This window comes from Hylaeus volcanicus, chromosome 8, assembly GCF_026283585.1.
Source record: "Hylaeus volcanicus isolate JK05 chromosome 8, UHH_iyHylVolc1.0_haploid, whole genome shotgun sequence".
Classification (NCBI taxonomy): Eukaryota; Metazoa; Arthropoda; class Insecta; order Hymenoptera; family Colletidae; genus Hylaeus; species Hylaeus volcanicus.
The window spans coordinates 2,916,643-2,932,951 of record NC_071983.1 but is presented as its reverse complement, the minus strand read 5'-3'; the positions used below and the strand labels follow the sequence as shown (position 1 = coordinate 2,932,951).

The following is a 16,309-nucleotide window of genomic DNA, read 5'->3' as shown; positions in this document are numbered from 1 at the left end:
GATTTTCTCTGATATATTGCGTGTTGTCTCGGAATTTTGACAGTTTTCGCCGAACCTCTAAATAAATATCCTTACACAATACAGAATTTTAATCTACAGAAGGTGTAAAATGGATATCGACAAATCGCTCCCTTCGGTATTGTTCTTATAGGATAACGAGTATTCTTTGATCTCGTATCACCCAAACGAATGTATCATGTAATACATACATCATCCCCATTTTCATTTCTACGTACGAGCAAAGGTTGATTCGGACTATACGACACGGACCGGCAACGACACGTACCGCCACCGACACGACGAAACATTAAAACACGCGTTTCAATGGAACTATTCGCACTTAACAGACACCGACCTGAAGGTTCCGTCAACAGGAATAGTGTGAATAGTTCCATTAAAACGCGTGTTTTAATGTTTCGTCGTGCCGGTACGTGTCGTTGCCGGAACGTGACGGTCCGTGTCGTATAGTCTGAATCGTCTATAGTCTGGGGCCATTATAATAACAACAATGGTCTAATTCTAATCCGTAAAAGACGCGAAAATTGGTCGGCGGGTCCAGTTGAAATGACGAGACCGAACCTCTGGAGCCGTAGAGACATCGGAGGCTGAAAACCTTGCAGCTCACGGCCATTGTCTGGTGGGGCCTTTGCATCTCTTCCCTTTCCCTTTGATAGCAACGGGAGCCTTTCATCTCGTGGAACATGCCGGAGAGAGGAACGTCTGTCTGCACGAGAGGCCGCGTCTTGAACGATCTTAAAGGGGTCACGCCTCGGAGATGAGCCGCGGTAGGTAGCGACGTCGTCTCCAGACAAGAACCAAAATTGCATTTCCGCCAAGGGTCGTTCTCAGACGCGAGGTGAATCCCTTCTCTCTTACCCCGTTCCCTGCTCCGGCTACTTTTCATCTCTCGTTACGTTTCTTCATCCTACATCCTACGTTCCTCTTCTCCTTTCCTGTTGCGGTTGTTCTTAACCTTGCTTTTCGCGACTCCTCTTCCTTTTTTAAACGTCTTGCTGGCCGTGTCCCCGGCCTCGGGGATTAACCGGTGCGGCGTTTCGGCTTCAGGCTCACGAATAATCCGCTAACGCTCGGAACGATTGTTTTCGTTAGCCAGCAAAGATTACCCCCGCCATTGTCGACCACGCGAACCATTTCTGGAGGGTTCTAAATATCTTTGGTTCCAATGGTACGTCCGGTGGCACGGACAGAAATTCAACAATGGACCTGGACGTAGGGTTTACCGTCTACGAATCTCAAGAAAAGACGGGAGATATACCTCCCGAACCAGGGATACCATCTCTACATCGTACGGAAGCGGTACTCGAGACTCTTCGTTTTACAAACTTCCAAATCTGTTGGCTTCTCTCTCTTTCGCGTTATCCTTCACCGTGGATTTTTCCAACGCTGATTTTTCCAACGCTGATTTTTCCACTCGGGGGTGTAACCTCTCTCGAGGGGTCCAGGAGTTCGATCGCCGAGCAAATGTTTACGCGATCGTATATTCTCTGATATTTGCCGACGAGCTTCGAACGTAGACAAGGACAGCGAGTTAAGAAGAGGACGGAGCGAAAACAACGAGACACGTCCGTGAAACAATGTGACGCAACGATGAAACTTTGTTACTATTAACTTTTTCATTGTAAAACATTTACCGTCGTATCCCTGACATTTTTCTAATTAAAAGAAGACCAAACGCGATATAATTCGGACGATACGTACCATTCCTCTTTTCTTAGTGTTCTACAATATATGATACATAATAAATTGTTACCAATAAGTGTATCGCGAATTATGTCGTGTTTCGTCTCGTTTTAATCGGAAAAATCTCAGAAATACGATGGTAAAAGTTTTATAACAAAAGAGTTAATAATAAAGAAAAGTTTCACCGCTGGATTAAATTGTCTCGCCGAGTAATCCGATCCCAGATCATGTTTACACTAGTCGGCGATCAAACTCCTCGACCCCTGAAGGGGCGAGGATGGTTCCTGTGCATTCGCGACAGAGATATTTGTGTATTTACAGAGACGCTACGGCTGACAAGGCGTCGAAGGTTAAAGTGCAAGGTTTCGCACGGGAAGGGTTTCGATTCGTCGGAAAATATAAATCGTGCACGGTTAAAATCCAGTTGATCCGATTTGAACGAAATTCAGACCTTTTTTTTTTAAGGTTTCCCATGGCATCGCGTCCGTCTCCCGCGTCATTAGCGCCGGTTGTTTTCATTATCGTAACAGTTACATTGTCGCGATCTCGCAATGCCAGGCATTGTTTCACGGACGAAACCGTCATTAACGGGGAAGAATTAAGTTAGCCACCTGCAGCACGTCGTCATTGAATATCAACGATCTCGTTATCGCGCTGTTGCTTAACCCGGAGGAGCCCTAATCGTCCTTATTACGATATCGAGCGAACGATACGCGCGAACTGTCAATAATTAACGGACACAGATTCCGATGGCCGATCAAGGATCCTCGATCGGCCTCGAATATCGAATACAATTCTACGAAGAAGCAATTATCGAAGAAATAATGGAATCGTGCTTGTAATATGTTTCTCGATTTAACCGCGTAGAATGTTTTAACCGTTTCCCGTTCGAATGGCTCTAATCGCGTACACGCGTCTGCTTAATTTTGCGGAGAGAGACGCATTATCAAAGGAACGAGCAACAGGAAACCGCATTCGTTATTGGGTACGAAAGCTAGGGTTAGCCCGATCGAATGGCGTGCAAATGTCTCGGAAACTTTCATTGAATGTGGGCGGAAGTGTGCATCTGTGACGACCGTAAATCTTGAACAGGAAGCGAAACGCGCGCGCATTCGTGAATTCGCCACCGCCTATTCCATAAAAATTCTGATCACGGTGCCGGCCGCGACTCGTTTCGTACGATATTCGACCGTGCAAACGTCGCCCAACAATGCCAACAAAGTCTTTTTTCTTCGTCGCGCGATCGAGGGCCTTTCTTTTCGCTCGGTGTACACCGCGATTCATCTTCGGGCTAGTTTAGGCGAAAGCCGTGAAAAAAGACTGCCTCGTATCGACGACCTTGACGACTATTTTTCTTCGACATCTATTTCTATCCAACAACCATCGATCGACGCATTGAACATAGCAACGACGGCGTTTCGCTTCCGTTAATCGCTTCTACTCTGCTAAACAATAACACAGATCGAATGTTCTTACAGCCGTGCTTCTTTATGCTTCCAAAACAAACACGCTCACTGTTGTGGTAACAATAGTCTGACGCATCGGATCGTCCGCGTCGCTTCGAACGGTTGATCGTAGATAGAGTTGAAAATCGAGTAGATTACGCTTCGTAAACTGAAAGATAATTTCCGGTGCGCGGGCCTCGTCAAAAATACGCGCCCGCTATCGTTTATCGTGTACATGTTTGCGATTACGAATTATAAATATTTACGTGTAACGTTTCAAACGACCGCAAACATTTCTAACCGTCGCGATACCAGAGGGATGATGCTGAATGTGGGATGACTCTATTCTCAACTTATTTCTCTTCCCTGTACCACACTCGCGTACTACACTTTCCATTGCGAAACGAAATTTATTTGGAGATCACACTTGCGCGGAGTGAACTAAGTAAATTAGGTCACCTAAATATCTCTCATATCAACGGATATAAGAAAAGACATTCTTCTGGAGATCTTATTTTTAAGCGAGAGATAATTCTATGTAACATCTGTTTAGTTTCAAGGAGTTCTACAAAATATTGTTATCTTTGCGAGTTTTCCAAATGACTCGTGGTCAAGTTTATTGTGATATCACCACGATATCGGAAGACACACGGAAGCGTGACGCGTTCGTTCATTGATCGTATTCGAAAATCTATCGGAGATAACTCGGATTACTTTAGATAATTTCCTAAATAAAGTAGATGTGTATTCGTATTTAAAAAATGTTAACGACCTTGAAATCTCGTAATACCTTTAGCGGACCAATATTTTTAAATTTGTCTCGTTGCGATCAACGTATCGGAAAAATTCGATTCGATGAAGAATTTGATTTCGCACAACGGACCGACAGCGAGTGAAAGAATTTGCACAGCGATTACCGACTTCATTCGGCATTATCGCGTGCTCAGTGTCCAATTACTCGATTGCAATTTACTCCGCAAGGCAGGAAATGACGGAAAATGAAAAATGCGCGGTACCTTATTATCCCTGTTCTTCGTTTTTCCTACAACGATAAAATTCTTAACGATTCACGTTGTTCGATGAAAAAGAAGAAAAACGGTTACATTGTACCAACGATTATAAAGACTCGTCGTTTCTTCGTAATTTAAGGAAAACGCGATAATTATTTTAATATCATACATCGGACGCTCTAACTTCTTTTCTAAATATAATATTTAATATAAATAACTAGTGCCAAACAACACGAACAGTACATCTCTTTGTTCGCTAATGTACATTTATTTTTCCGACTGTCTCGTCAAATCTTAACCCTATTTATCTTTTTGTTGCGTATATATTTAGAATAAGAAGCTATTATGAGTTCCCACAAGAGGCTCTCACAATCAGCCAACTATTTTAGTAATTATAAACTACTAAATCTTTACCTGTTTTACTCCAAAGACCGATAAGGGAGAATTTACTGCTAATTCTATTAATATGTTATATCGGTAGGCGGTCGGCTATCATTTTTGTTTCTCTTCGAAAAAAGGCTTTATCCGCTGTAACCGAAACGTCTCTTATTAATAACCTTGCGCTTCTCCGATCACAGAAAATATAAATCTATTCGAGAACTTATATGCCGTTCTAACCGTGGCAAAAATCAATCTCGTGCTTTTTGGAAATTTCAAACGTTGCAGGCACGCAAAGTTGCAAACGTTAGTACAACATTCTGGCGATCTCGTAAAGTATAAAATGGTGGCGGAGCAGTCGACGCAGCACTCTGGCGTTTTACGCATGCGCGCGCCTGCGCCACAGAAAAGTAGTACGCCGAAGTTTTCGTCCAGTATAATCGCGTTCCTCTTCCCGTGGCGTGGAAAAGCCCGGCGGCGGATCGTGTTCGGGTCATTTAACTCGAATCTAACAGCCATTCGATCGGCGTTCGATGCATTGAACGCATTTACAATTCGTCGACAGAGAAATCCGGACGTCGGAGTGCGCAGTGGGCCAGTGCGCATCGGTGGACCGAAACACCAAGACCGAGATCACCGAGGAGAGTTGAGAGGTTGAGAGTGTAATGTCTGATAAGGCGAGTGATGGACAAGCCGTGCGAGTGCGTGACCGTACCTTCAGTTTTGACAGTTGAACTGTGAAAGTGACTCGTGGAACGGAACAGATTCGACGTACAGTGACCCGGAATCGCGCCTAATATGTACGTGCCAACGTGCCATTGATCGAAACGGACGGTCGCGGTCCTAGGGACTGATTCAGAAAATCGCACGGACCTGAAAAAGCACAAGTGGTCGTCGGTGTGTGTCGTGCGTTGCGTCCGTCGCGAGCACCTACGTGTCTTTTTCGTCGGGGAATATATTAGGACACTAAAAAGGGGCTGCGTGCCTCCGTACGAAATAAATAAGGACCAGTATCTGTCATAATTTTTTCACCATTGGCAAACAAAGGCGGCTGGCTGGTTTTAGCGCTGCCTTTGACGACTGGATATAGTACTGCCTCTCTCTTTCGTTCTTGCTCTCGAGGGACGAGGAAGCAGAATGGAGGCGATAGCGAAGCACGATTTCACGGCTACCGCGGAGGATGAGCTTAGTTTTCGAAGGAGTCAAATCCTCAAGGTTCGTACAACTCACCGTTTCCAAACCATTTTTTTCCTCCTTCTGGCCCACTCGGACTTTTATTTATCTCTGTCTATATCCCTTCGTCTCCCGTGATTATCATTAACTGTACAAATAATCGGGTACCAATCGATTATTTATACTAACAGTTTCATATTATTATCACCTGGAAATAACAAATTTACGATGGTATATTTTTGTTTGTTTATAGTATGTAAAATTATGTATACTGAAATACATTAATAATTAACGTACGAAAATGCAATAACACGGAATGTATAGTGATATATACGATAACCTAGCGAATACATTACCTCAACACCACTGTTCATTGCAATCCTGGCAGTTGATGTAAACTAGATAGATTTTGAATACTTGGTTCAATCCAAGGTTACTTTTATGTACAATATCACAGTGGGAAATCCGGTGAATAGACGTATCTCTTTGTCCTTTGCCATCCAATGTCAACATCAACTCCATTTATCCCAAATAAATTTATTGCCTAATCTAAAATAATTTCTAGCCGATCAGAAGATCCAAAATTTGATTAAAATTGCACGTGGATGCTTACAAGTTATTTAATTAATTTTTTTACATAATTTTGTGTGTATGTGATAGGAACAAAGATAACTTTGTTTGTATCTTTGGTTGTGTGTATGTTTTTCGAGTACAAGTGTTGTGTATGTCTTTTTATTGATTTTGAAAGCAGCAATTAAAAAATAACCAGTATGTATCTTGGAAGAAATATTGAATTTTACTTTGCATGCATGAATATTTCACAAATAAAATTTTTATCACGAAAAGTAAATTTACGGCAACTGTGTTCTGGTTACAGATTCTAAATATGGAAGATGACATGAACTGGTACAGAGCCGAACTAGATTCCAGAGAAGGTCTCATTCCAAGTAATTACATAGAAATGAAAAACCACGAGTGAGTACATCTTCTTTTTAATGCATAAAAATATGTTTTCCTAGTTTCTTTTATTGAACACTTATCATAGCTGTGTTATGTTATATATGTGTATTGTTTTTATCTTTTTCAGCTGGTATTACGGGAGGATAACTAGAGCAGATGCGGAAAGATTATTAATGAACAAACACGAAGGCGCTTTTCTTATTAGAATCAGTGAAAGTTCTCCCGGTGATTTCTCCTTATCCGTTAAGTTAGTATAAGATTTTTAAAAGAATTTCTCTATATAAAAACTAAATAGCCAAGTTAAGGAATGGTTTACTTGCTCTTTTTTTAGATGTTCGGATGGCGTTCAACACTTTAAAGTACTGAGAGATGCTCAAGGCAAGTTCTTTCTCTGGGTGGTTAAATTTAACAGTCTTAACGAATTAGTAGAATACCACCGTACAGCGTCTGTCTCTCGCTCCCAAGATGTTAAACTACGGGATATGGTTCCAGAAGAAGTAATAATCGCGTTATATATACTAATTATTGAAACCATATTTAAGTTTTAAATTCGTAACTTTATATTGTATTTTTTTCAGTGTCTAGTGCAAGCATTATACGATTTTGCACCACAAGAACCAGGAGAACTTGAATTTAAACGGGGTGATGTAATTACCGTTACCGACCGCACGGATCAACATTGGTGGCACGGAGAGATTGGCAATAGACGGGGTCTGTTTCCATCTACATACGTCACTCCATATCACTCCTAGGTAAAATATACATGCAGCACTTTCAATAATTGTTCCGTTATTAGCGTTTGTATCTTTAATCTATCCAAGTGGTTTATTCCAGGCCTCATGTTGCACGCACAGAGGTCATAGGCATCGGCCTCTTTATCCTACCACTATCACATACAGGATCAGACTTACAGCAGAATTAATCAACAATATTTTGCAAACTCCGCCTATCGAATGGGCTACCAGGATGTATTGGTGGTCTAGACGTCGAGTTGTTTAGCTTGGCTGAATATACCATTAGCACTATTCATTGGTCTCATTGAAACAAATTCTCCACGTTTAGTAATTACGTAAACATACGTAGAGTTCCTTGATGTACCACATAACGGTGTAGCAGGTTTGTTCTGTTTCATCGTTGGAACAGCGAGAGTAATTTTTCACTGGGACCGATGATACTATTATTCGAAGTTATTAATAGTCATCGTGTGTGTACAATAGATACATCTTTAAGCATCTCATATTTCAGTTTCGCGAATAATCGAGTAGAAGGTAGACGTGAAATAGATTCACGACACTTACATGTGAGGAACGAATCTTTAAATGGTGTTTCCTATTTCTTGGTAGTCCATTAATGGAGTATTCGCATGGAAACGTACATCAATCGTGTACATCGATAACGAGGAGCATCGGCCATATTAAACGAAACTATATTGTTTCGAAAGACAGGTTTATTACAAGGGCTGTAATAAACATTGTATTTTTCAATACGAATTCGCTGTTCAAAGAACGGGGACCTTGGTGATAAAGAGCCTAGTAAGCTACCCTTACGTGAGATACAAGAACTTTATATAGATATAGCATTAAACGCGTCGCCTTTTGGCATAAAATGCACACTATTATGCCTCTATGTTGTGGATATTTTTACAAATACTTTAGGAAGAAAGTATTCTTCCATTGGTTAAGATACATCTGACACCACTACATCAGATATTCTTGCTGTGTATCATATATATATAGACACGTACTTTCAGACTGTACGCTGAGTAACCATTTTGACATCTTTTTAAGAAAATCCTTTTTAAGTATTAGTGAAGATGTAATAGCAGTTTGAACAAGCTATTTTGCGTTTTGATTTTTTCCAATTATACGCATACGATGGAAGAATTATATTTTTACGATTATCGACTATCCCTTCAAACATAGTTTTTCCGTTTGGAGATTGTGTTGTTTTTTCTTTTTTTCTCTCTGGAGATGTTATGACGAAGAAAAGCGAGCGGAATACAATTTTTTTACACGAACATAGTACATGTTATATATTCTTATCGAAACTCAAATACAACGAGTGACTGATTTATTCTTTGTAATGTGCTAGAATATTAATGAAGGAATAAAACGTAGAGTATCAAAATAACAAAATATAAACGTTACGTCGGGAATCCAATTAATTTCGTGATACGTATTACCTTTTTACTGACAATTTTTGCTCTGCAATGCATTTTTGAGAGATGCCAAAAAGCGATACGACATTGAGGATCGGCCGTGCGAAGTAGACTTGACTATTGAACGACTGGTCTGTATAATGCAAAACATGTAATTTTTGAAAGAGCGTAAGTTCGTGTATATTTTTTTAAACACTTTCTTTTTATCTGATCATTTCAGTAAATCTTGCTTTCGTATTTCTGTGTAAACAATGAAAATACGTAGCTGAATTGTGTAATTATTATTATTATTATTAATATTATTATTATTATTATTATTATTCGTTATGTTACATTTTATTGATAACAATATATTATATTAATTACATTTGCATGCTTTATTTACTTATGCCCATAAACCACGACAATTTGACTATAGCAAACATTTTGTCTATATCTTGAGTGATAATATTTTAGGTTGTCCAACTGCTTCGTAAATACATCGTAGAGAATTAATGCTATATGCTTATGCATGCACTGTATTTAACATAGGCGAAAACAAAAAAGGCAACTCCGAAGATATTCTTTTTATTAATTCAAAGACTGCAATTATCGCGCGATAGAAGAAATAAATGACCATTCTTGTTTTTAGATTGCATCCAAAACCATGGCTATAGACATTTAAAAATAAGGCATTAGCATGTTACCTTAACCCTCTTTACATTACTGATATTTTTTGCGGTGATTTATTCTATTTTACGTAGTTCCTAAGGAAGCAAGCATTATGTCAATGAGATTAGAAGAAAAATTGAAACTTACCGAAACAAAGAATATCCTAGTGTTCGCTTTTTATAAAGTTTAATATTGAAAGATCGCAGCGAACGATTGCTTAGGTTCAAAATAAATTGTTAGAACGCAAGTTCATCAATTTAATTCTAGCTTTGTGGTTGATGTTATCGAAAACGTGGGTATAGAATAATTAAACTCTGTCAGAAACGTCTGATGATCGGTAGCATAAATTTTAAGAAATACAAAGCATACAGATTCACTTGCCTTACGTACTTAAAGATTGCTCATTTTAACAAGTATGCTCGTAAATATTTTATTTTTACATTTTTTTTATTTCAATCTGTGATTACATTTTACAGTTTTAATAATTCACCGTGTACATTAGCATTCATTTGTACGCGTATTACACTTTTTATTTTTCGAACGATTTGTACCGATTATTCGAATAAAGACATTGAAGCAACAACAAATAAAGCAATATATACGTACACTCGTTAAGAATAACGTTTTCTTAACTATCCGTGTACAATTGCTTAAACGAATCTGGAATTGAGTTGTCTTATGACAATGTTGTACCATGATATGTCTGGACCAAGAAATGTATAATAATGAAATGTAATAAAATACATGTTTGAACAAAGTTCATTCTACTAATCTTGATTTTCATTATTGTTGTTTATAAAACTGTACAAAGTTACACCAATATTTCAGTTTCCTAAATGACAAGCGAATCGAAATGCGATTATATCACGATCAAAGTGTAATGCTGTGAAACGAGTAATGCTAATAATTATTTACTGCCTGATGTATAGCTAATACTTAATATCGAACCATTTATTATGTAATTATTAAATATAACTGTGGCATAATAAAATGCTATCCGAAAACATAAACTTTGCTTTTTCTGTGTATGTGTCGCGTAAATTTAACGATTATAAAAATTGGATATTCTATAAGCGGTTCATTCTCAGAGTAGAATATTTTTGACAGAACGTTTATTAATACAAAAGTTTTTTATTCAACATACTAGTCTATAAGAAATATATCTTCCCGCAGTTTCAGAAGGCCTAATAATTTTTACAACTTGTCCACGCTTTAAGCCAAAATAACGAGCCACTGGATCCCCAGCCTGTATTCGCATCAATTGATTTTCCTTTAATTTATATCTGGTCAGCAATTCTTCTTTCTCATCGGGTGTGAGTACGATATGTTCAGGTACCAATTCGTGTTCTGTAATGTTAATGAGCAACTCGGATTCTAAGAACTGTTCCAATATATATTTCGGCGCCATGTCTATCAACGATTGTTTTGCTATCGGTGTCATTCCTTGTTGTACAACAATGATGGCTCTGTTACAGAAAAAATCATATAAAAGATCATTGTTACGAGATTGCTAATCTCGAAAGTCGTGCTTTAGTTTATTTATGCTATTAATTAAACATACGGAAGCCAATGTTTACCTGTGAATTTTTTCTTCTTGCATACGCTGACAATACGTCTTAATAGTTTTTATGCCTATCTTAGGTTCATCGGGAAAGAAAACAAAGAGTTGATCCGTCGGATCATCGTTGTGAGCTACCAGAACAATCAAATCACTGCGCGCTGGTCGTTTTTCACTTGGTTTGTCACCGAACTGTTCTTTAAACTGTTCTAAAGTTTGATCTAATTCATCCTGTGTAACAAGATAACCTCGATCGTGGCATAATTGCATTACCGTTTTTCTTATTCTCCACAATTTATACGCTTCGGCTTCGTCATCCATTTCTTTCTCATATACGAATTACTTCCTTATACAATTTCTCAGACTTTCCTTACAGGTTCCAATTCTTTGCTATTTTCAACCGACAATAACTCCGACGTTAAAGCGTGCTTCTTTAGAAAACATAACCTCAATCAAATGGGAAACAAACAAATCGCGTTAATTTTGATATTCATAAATAATTAGTCCGAATGATTGTTGATAAATATTTCGTTTGGGATGAGATAGATAAGGGTGATTATCTACACCATGCAATTACAAAAGATAATAAATCGATCCGATTTGATCGTACCAATAAATTAATTAATTTCTTCTTATCAAGTTCTATATCAAACATATTGTTTCTTTTTTCTTAGAAATTATGAAAATATCGACTTTATCTTTGCTAGAAGTAAACGAGATTTACAAGTTAATTTTTTTTGTCAACGAGCAAAATTTTTTAGCGATAAGAAGAGAGATTTCTTACACTTTTTAAAATGTAAGATGTTATTAATTTTTTTGTTATTTGGATAATTCGTATAAAACTGAACAACATTTGGTCGAATCGTTTTTCAATAATAATTACAGAGTTGTAGAAAGAAAATGTGTGGCGAAGGAAAAGTTCAGGAAAGCGGCAAGGAAGCAAAGAAACATTGTCTGCCGATTACGAAATGTTACCTTTTATTTAATTCTATTGTCTTGGTATCGAGACAAAATTAATTTCTAATACAAATTTAATTTTTTAATTACACGATTATGTTTTCAAATTCATTGGGTATTTTGGCGCCGACGGCGCTTACCATGGTGATTAGTTCACTTTGGTCACCGTTAGATGACAACACCGTATACAAAATATCCTGTATTCAATTGTAATTCGTAAATCAAGTTTTCAGACAGAAAGCCGGACACGCGCTATTGTTCTCCGTTGCCAGTTACCAGTAGAACAAGTCGAGGTGAAGAATTTTATCAACTGCCGTGATCGAAGGATACATACAGGACGCGTAATGCTATGCCGACGCAATTCAAACGTTTTTAACGCTGATACAATTGGTCATTGAGCAGCTGGACGAAGTTAAATAATAGAAACGGAAGCATAATTCCTGGACGGCGTACATTTTTATCAACCGCCTTTGTGACTCTGATTACCTCGTGTCCTTTGGAGGGCATCGTTCCAGACAAATAAATTTGTCCATAAATCTGTCGAGTTGGTCGTTGCAATAATCGCCATTCCTTTTGTGGCGACCGACGATTAAAATGGACGCACGATTTTGGTCTATGCGCGCCAGATTTATGACTGCGCTAACAATAACGTTGCGGTTTATAATGCCTCACGGATAGCAGAGCAAGTTGTTCGTTAAAAGTAACTGATACACGTACTGTCATGGATTTAGACCTTGCATCTGCAACCCTCATACAGAGTTCAGGACCCTGGCCAAGGATCGCAATGTTCAAGGTATCGTATACATAACCAGACATTCTAAATATTATTATTCGAACCATTTGATACAATTATTACGCTTTCGAGAGCGAGGAATTCAAAACCAATCCAGCACGAATCAAAATCAAATACTGTTCGAGATTCGTCGATCGGTTGTTTCATTACTATGTTGTATTGGGTAAATTCGGAAGTTCGGAAAGTTTGTGCAAATTTTTAAGAAAAATTCAAAGGCATATTTGATTTTTGATATACAAGATGTTCAAAAAATGTTGTAACACCTTGAAAGGGGTGGTTCGGGAGGTGATTTGAAACAATTTTCTCCTTAGAGGAAATATTATCCGAGGCTTCGTTGAGGAGATATTAACGGAAAACACTGACCAATCAGAGCGCGCGTATACCGTTGGAGCGACCACGGTAGCGCTAGGTGGCCGCTCTCGTACGCTACCGCGACCGCTCCAACGGTATACGCGCGCTCTGATTGGTCAGTGTTTTCCGTTAATATCTTCACAACGAAGCCTCGGACAACATTTTCGCCAAGGAAAAAGTTGTTTCAAATCACCTCCCGCACCACCCTTTTCAAGGACCTCCAACATTCTTGGGACACCCTGTATATTTATTGAATTACATAGGAGGTATCATTTTGTTGCACAACTTTTCTACCTATTAAAAGATGTACATATACATGTTATTTGTTTTCAATCATTTCCATATATATTCAGACCTGTACTAAAAATCGACACGGACTTTACAGACAACCCAATAATATAACGTGTACGCTAATTATTGTATCATTCACCATAGATGAAGTTCCAATTTGGAACTTCCAAAGCGTTCGAATGTCGGGATAGCCCGTTACGTATAGAAATTGACCGGGATGTGGGTATTTCCCCCTTTTCGGTCGTGTTTAGGTTCGCGATCCCTACCATCGATTACGTTCTTGACAAGCGTACCGCGATCGCGACGTCAGTGGTTATTTGGTCCTCGTGAAGGTGCTACACCTGTCGCGCGATCTCTCGCTATTCGCTATAGATGTCACAGGGTTTGAAGTGCGAGCTTCACCGCGTGTTCCACATCGCCGAAACACCTCCACCCCGATCGGTTACTCGATAATCATCGTTGGAACAGTTCGGTTTAACAGCGAATCGACGAAAATGCACAAGGTACGACGCTCTTTCTCCCCAAACAGTTCATCGAACGTCGACTAATAGGCTTAGGATAAGTGAATGAATACATACACTTAGGATAAGTGAGAGTGAGGTGGATCGTGCGATTTTTTGAAGGACAGACAATTTGTTTGTTTTTATCGACAAATTATTATGTACTTCTAAGAGATTCGGGAACAGGTTTTCTGATGACCAGAGTATCTCCATTGTTTTTTTTTTTTTGTTTTTCACGAATCAAAAGTTAGTAGTACGTTTAAGTAAACGTGGTTTTTGTCGTCCTCGATTCGAACAAATTTCACTTATATTTGGTTATTTAGATGTAGGCGCACGATTGTTTACATTTTTATTTATTTCGAACTTGTGAACATTGATCGGTATACCGGCATGTGTCGAAGGCTAAGATCGTTCCATCAAGAACGTTCACGCAAAATTGCAATCGAATCGGTTCGTCGGCTACAAACGTTTACAAACGTTCGACCGGCCGGCTAACAGCAGCTGCAAGTCCGTAAATCTCGCGAATTTTTAAATAAATCCAGACCATCCATCCAGACCGGTATAGTTGAAAATATTTTCGTTATTCTATAATAATCAAACGAGCCCAACGTTAATAAAAATTTCAACGATGAACAATGTTTCGTCGTTGACGCGATAATTAAATTTACCATTGAATAAATCAACGTCAAAGTACCAATTCAGCGACATTTTATTACGATAGGTCTAAAAATATTAAGTCGGAGGCTGGAAGCAACACGATTAAAAAACACGATCACAGCGAGCGAAGGTGGCTCGTATGGTTACTCCCACGGCAAGGACGTTTCTTAAAGAAATGCAGATACGAGTTTGATATTTTATTTGCGGTAGAGAATAAGAGAACGACGCTCGGGAACCTTGAACTTTTGGAACTGCTTATGGAATAATATTTACGCGAGCATATTCGTAGCGATTCGCGAATAATAAATTGTGTCTAGACACGTTGTTGCTCGCTGTCTAGCCACACGCTCGATCGCTCGTTTTCCGTTGCTTTCACTACGTGAAACAAAAATTGACTCTCTCGGTTAATTAAAGCATCCGAACGTAAATATAGGGTCGTCCCGGAAAGTCTATGCCGATTTTTGGTAGCTGGTACAGGTCTGAATATTAGGTTGTCCCAAAAGTTTCTTTCGTTTTATTAATAAGTAATACGTACACAATATTTTATGTCTAATGTTACATTACTGAATCGTGGACGATTCATTTTGCTCCATTGCTGTTACAACATCAACATCTAAGAAATTACATTGTCTATTTATATAAACACTAAAGAAACTGTTGGGACAACCTAATTATATCGGAATGCTCGAAAACAAGTAACACGTATACAATCCTTTAAAAGGTGGACAAATTTTGGAACAAAATGGGTATCTATGTAATTCAATAGATATACAGTCAGTGTAAGAAGTATTCGTACAGGAACCATTTATTTTAAATGGTTTAATTAAATAAATGGTTCCTGTACGAATACTTCTTACACTTTAAAATTAAAATCACTTCATTTAATTACTTCTTACACTTTAAAATCTTAAAATTCAAAGCCACGTTTCAATCTTCGAATATAGTCAGTGTAAGAAGTATTCGTACAGGAACCATTTATTTAATTAAACCATTTAAAATAAATGGTTCCTGTACGAATACTTCTTACACTGACTATATTCGAAGATTGAAACGTGGCTTTGAATTTTTCTTAAAAATTGCCACGTATTTTCCCGAATTACTCAATATTTCATCCCTCGATGTCCTCGTACAATTTCGCTCCGACGAATATCTAAACAGGTTTACTTTTACGTTTTCTTATTTTTGCGTCGAGACAGGTATATAATGCATGAAAATCCCAACGGTCCGAATGACGCACGCGTGCGTCATTCAACGGGAACGTTTCGCCGGATTCCCGAACAAAGGGAAATTCTCGATCGTTTGAGAGGAAATCGAAGAACTTTCGGTCAGAGGCACCGCGGGGACGTTAATAATCGAGAAAGCAAGGACATCGTGCGAACAATCGCTTTCGTTGTGACGCAACGCTGTTCACGAAAATAAAATGTCGAATGAATCGTGAAAGTCTTATTGTTACTTTCTCATCGCGCCTAAACGAATTTAACCGTCTGCTTATCACCTGCACTCGACTTTTCGCTTTTGCGAACAGGAAGTCGCGAAGCGAGAGGAACTTTAACCGAATTCGCACGGCAATTAAAATCGTAATTTCTCCTGGTGCAGAAAATGTTGTTGCGTGTTCGTTTATTTATTTTTAATACAAAGGTTGTTCCCAAAAGGACCTGTAGGATTTTGTTTTCTCGACAGAAGTACATGCGACGGATGAGTATTTTGTTATTAAAAAAAAGTATCT

General features: G+C 38.6%; 3 protein-coding genes and 1 long non-coding RNA gene across 5 annotated transcripts in view; 2 read left to right on the top strand and 2 right to left on the bottom strand.

Moving 5' to 3' along the window:
- LOC128881434 (uncharacterized) lies at positions 1 to 4,914 on the bottom strand. Its single transcript, XR_008458069.1, has 3 exons — positions 4,775 to 4,914; positions 4,571 to 4,684; positions 1 to 4,188 (listed from the first exon to the last, which is right to left on the bottom strand). It is a non-coding gene; the product is annotated as an uncharacterized LOC128881434 (long non-coding RNA).
- Positions 4,915 to 5,002: 88 nt separating this feature from the next.
- LOC128881431 (growth factor receptor-bound protein 2) lies at positions 5,003 to 9,192 on the top strand. The gene is made up of 6 exons (XM_054132462.1): positions 5,003 to 5,749; positions 6,585 to 6,682; positions 6,795 to 6,914; positions 6,999 to 7,164; positions 7,246 to 7,419; positions 7,502 to 9,192. The coding sequence occupies exons 1-5, from the start codon at positions 5,672 to 5,674 to the stop codon at positions 7,417 to 7,419; spliced, it is 636 nt and encodes a 211-aa protein (XP_053988437.1). The 5' UTR covers positions 5,003 to 5,671; the 3' UTR covers positions 7,502 to 9,192.
- A 710-nt stretch (positions 9,193 to 9,902) lies between these two features.
- LOC128881432 (DNA-directed RNA polymerases I, II, and III subunit RPABC1) lies at positions 9,903 to 11,501 on the bottom strand. The gene is made up of 2 exons (XM_054132463.1): positions 11,054 to 11,501; positions 9,903 to 10,942 (listed from the first exon to the last, which is right to left on the bottom strand). Exons 1-2 carry the CDS (start codon positions 11,353 to 11,355, stop codon positions 10,612 to 10,614), a joined length of 633 nt encoding a protein of 210 aa, XP_053988438.1. The 5' UTR covers positions 11,356 to 11,501; the 3' UTR covers positions 9,903 to 10,611.
- A 798-nt stretch (positions 11,502 to 12,299) lies between these two features.
- LOC128881489 (sodium-dependent nutrient amino acid transporter 1-like) overlaps positions 12,300 to 16,309 on the top strand; it is a 12,227-nt gene continuing 8,217 nt past the window's right edge. The window contains exon 1 of one of the 2 annotated variants that reach the window (XM_054132560.1): positions 12,300 to 12,784. In XM_054132560.1, coding sequence (XP_053988535.1) covers positions 12,713 to 12,784 — 72 coding nt within the window. In that variant the 5' untranslated portion in view covers positions 12,300 to 12,712. Of the gene's footprint in view, positions 12,785 to 13,641; positions 13,930 to 16,309 lie in introns of those variants that run through there. The other variant, XM_054132561.1, reaches the window with a different exon arrangement.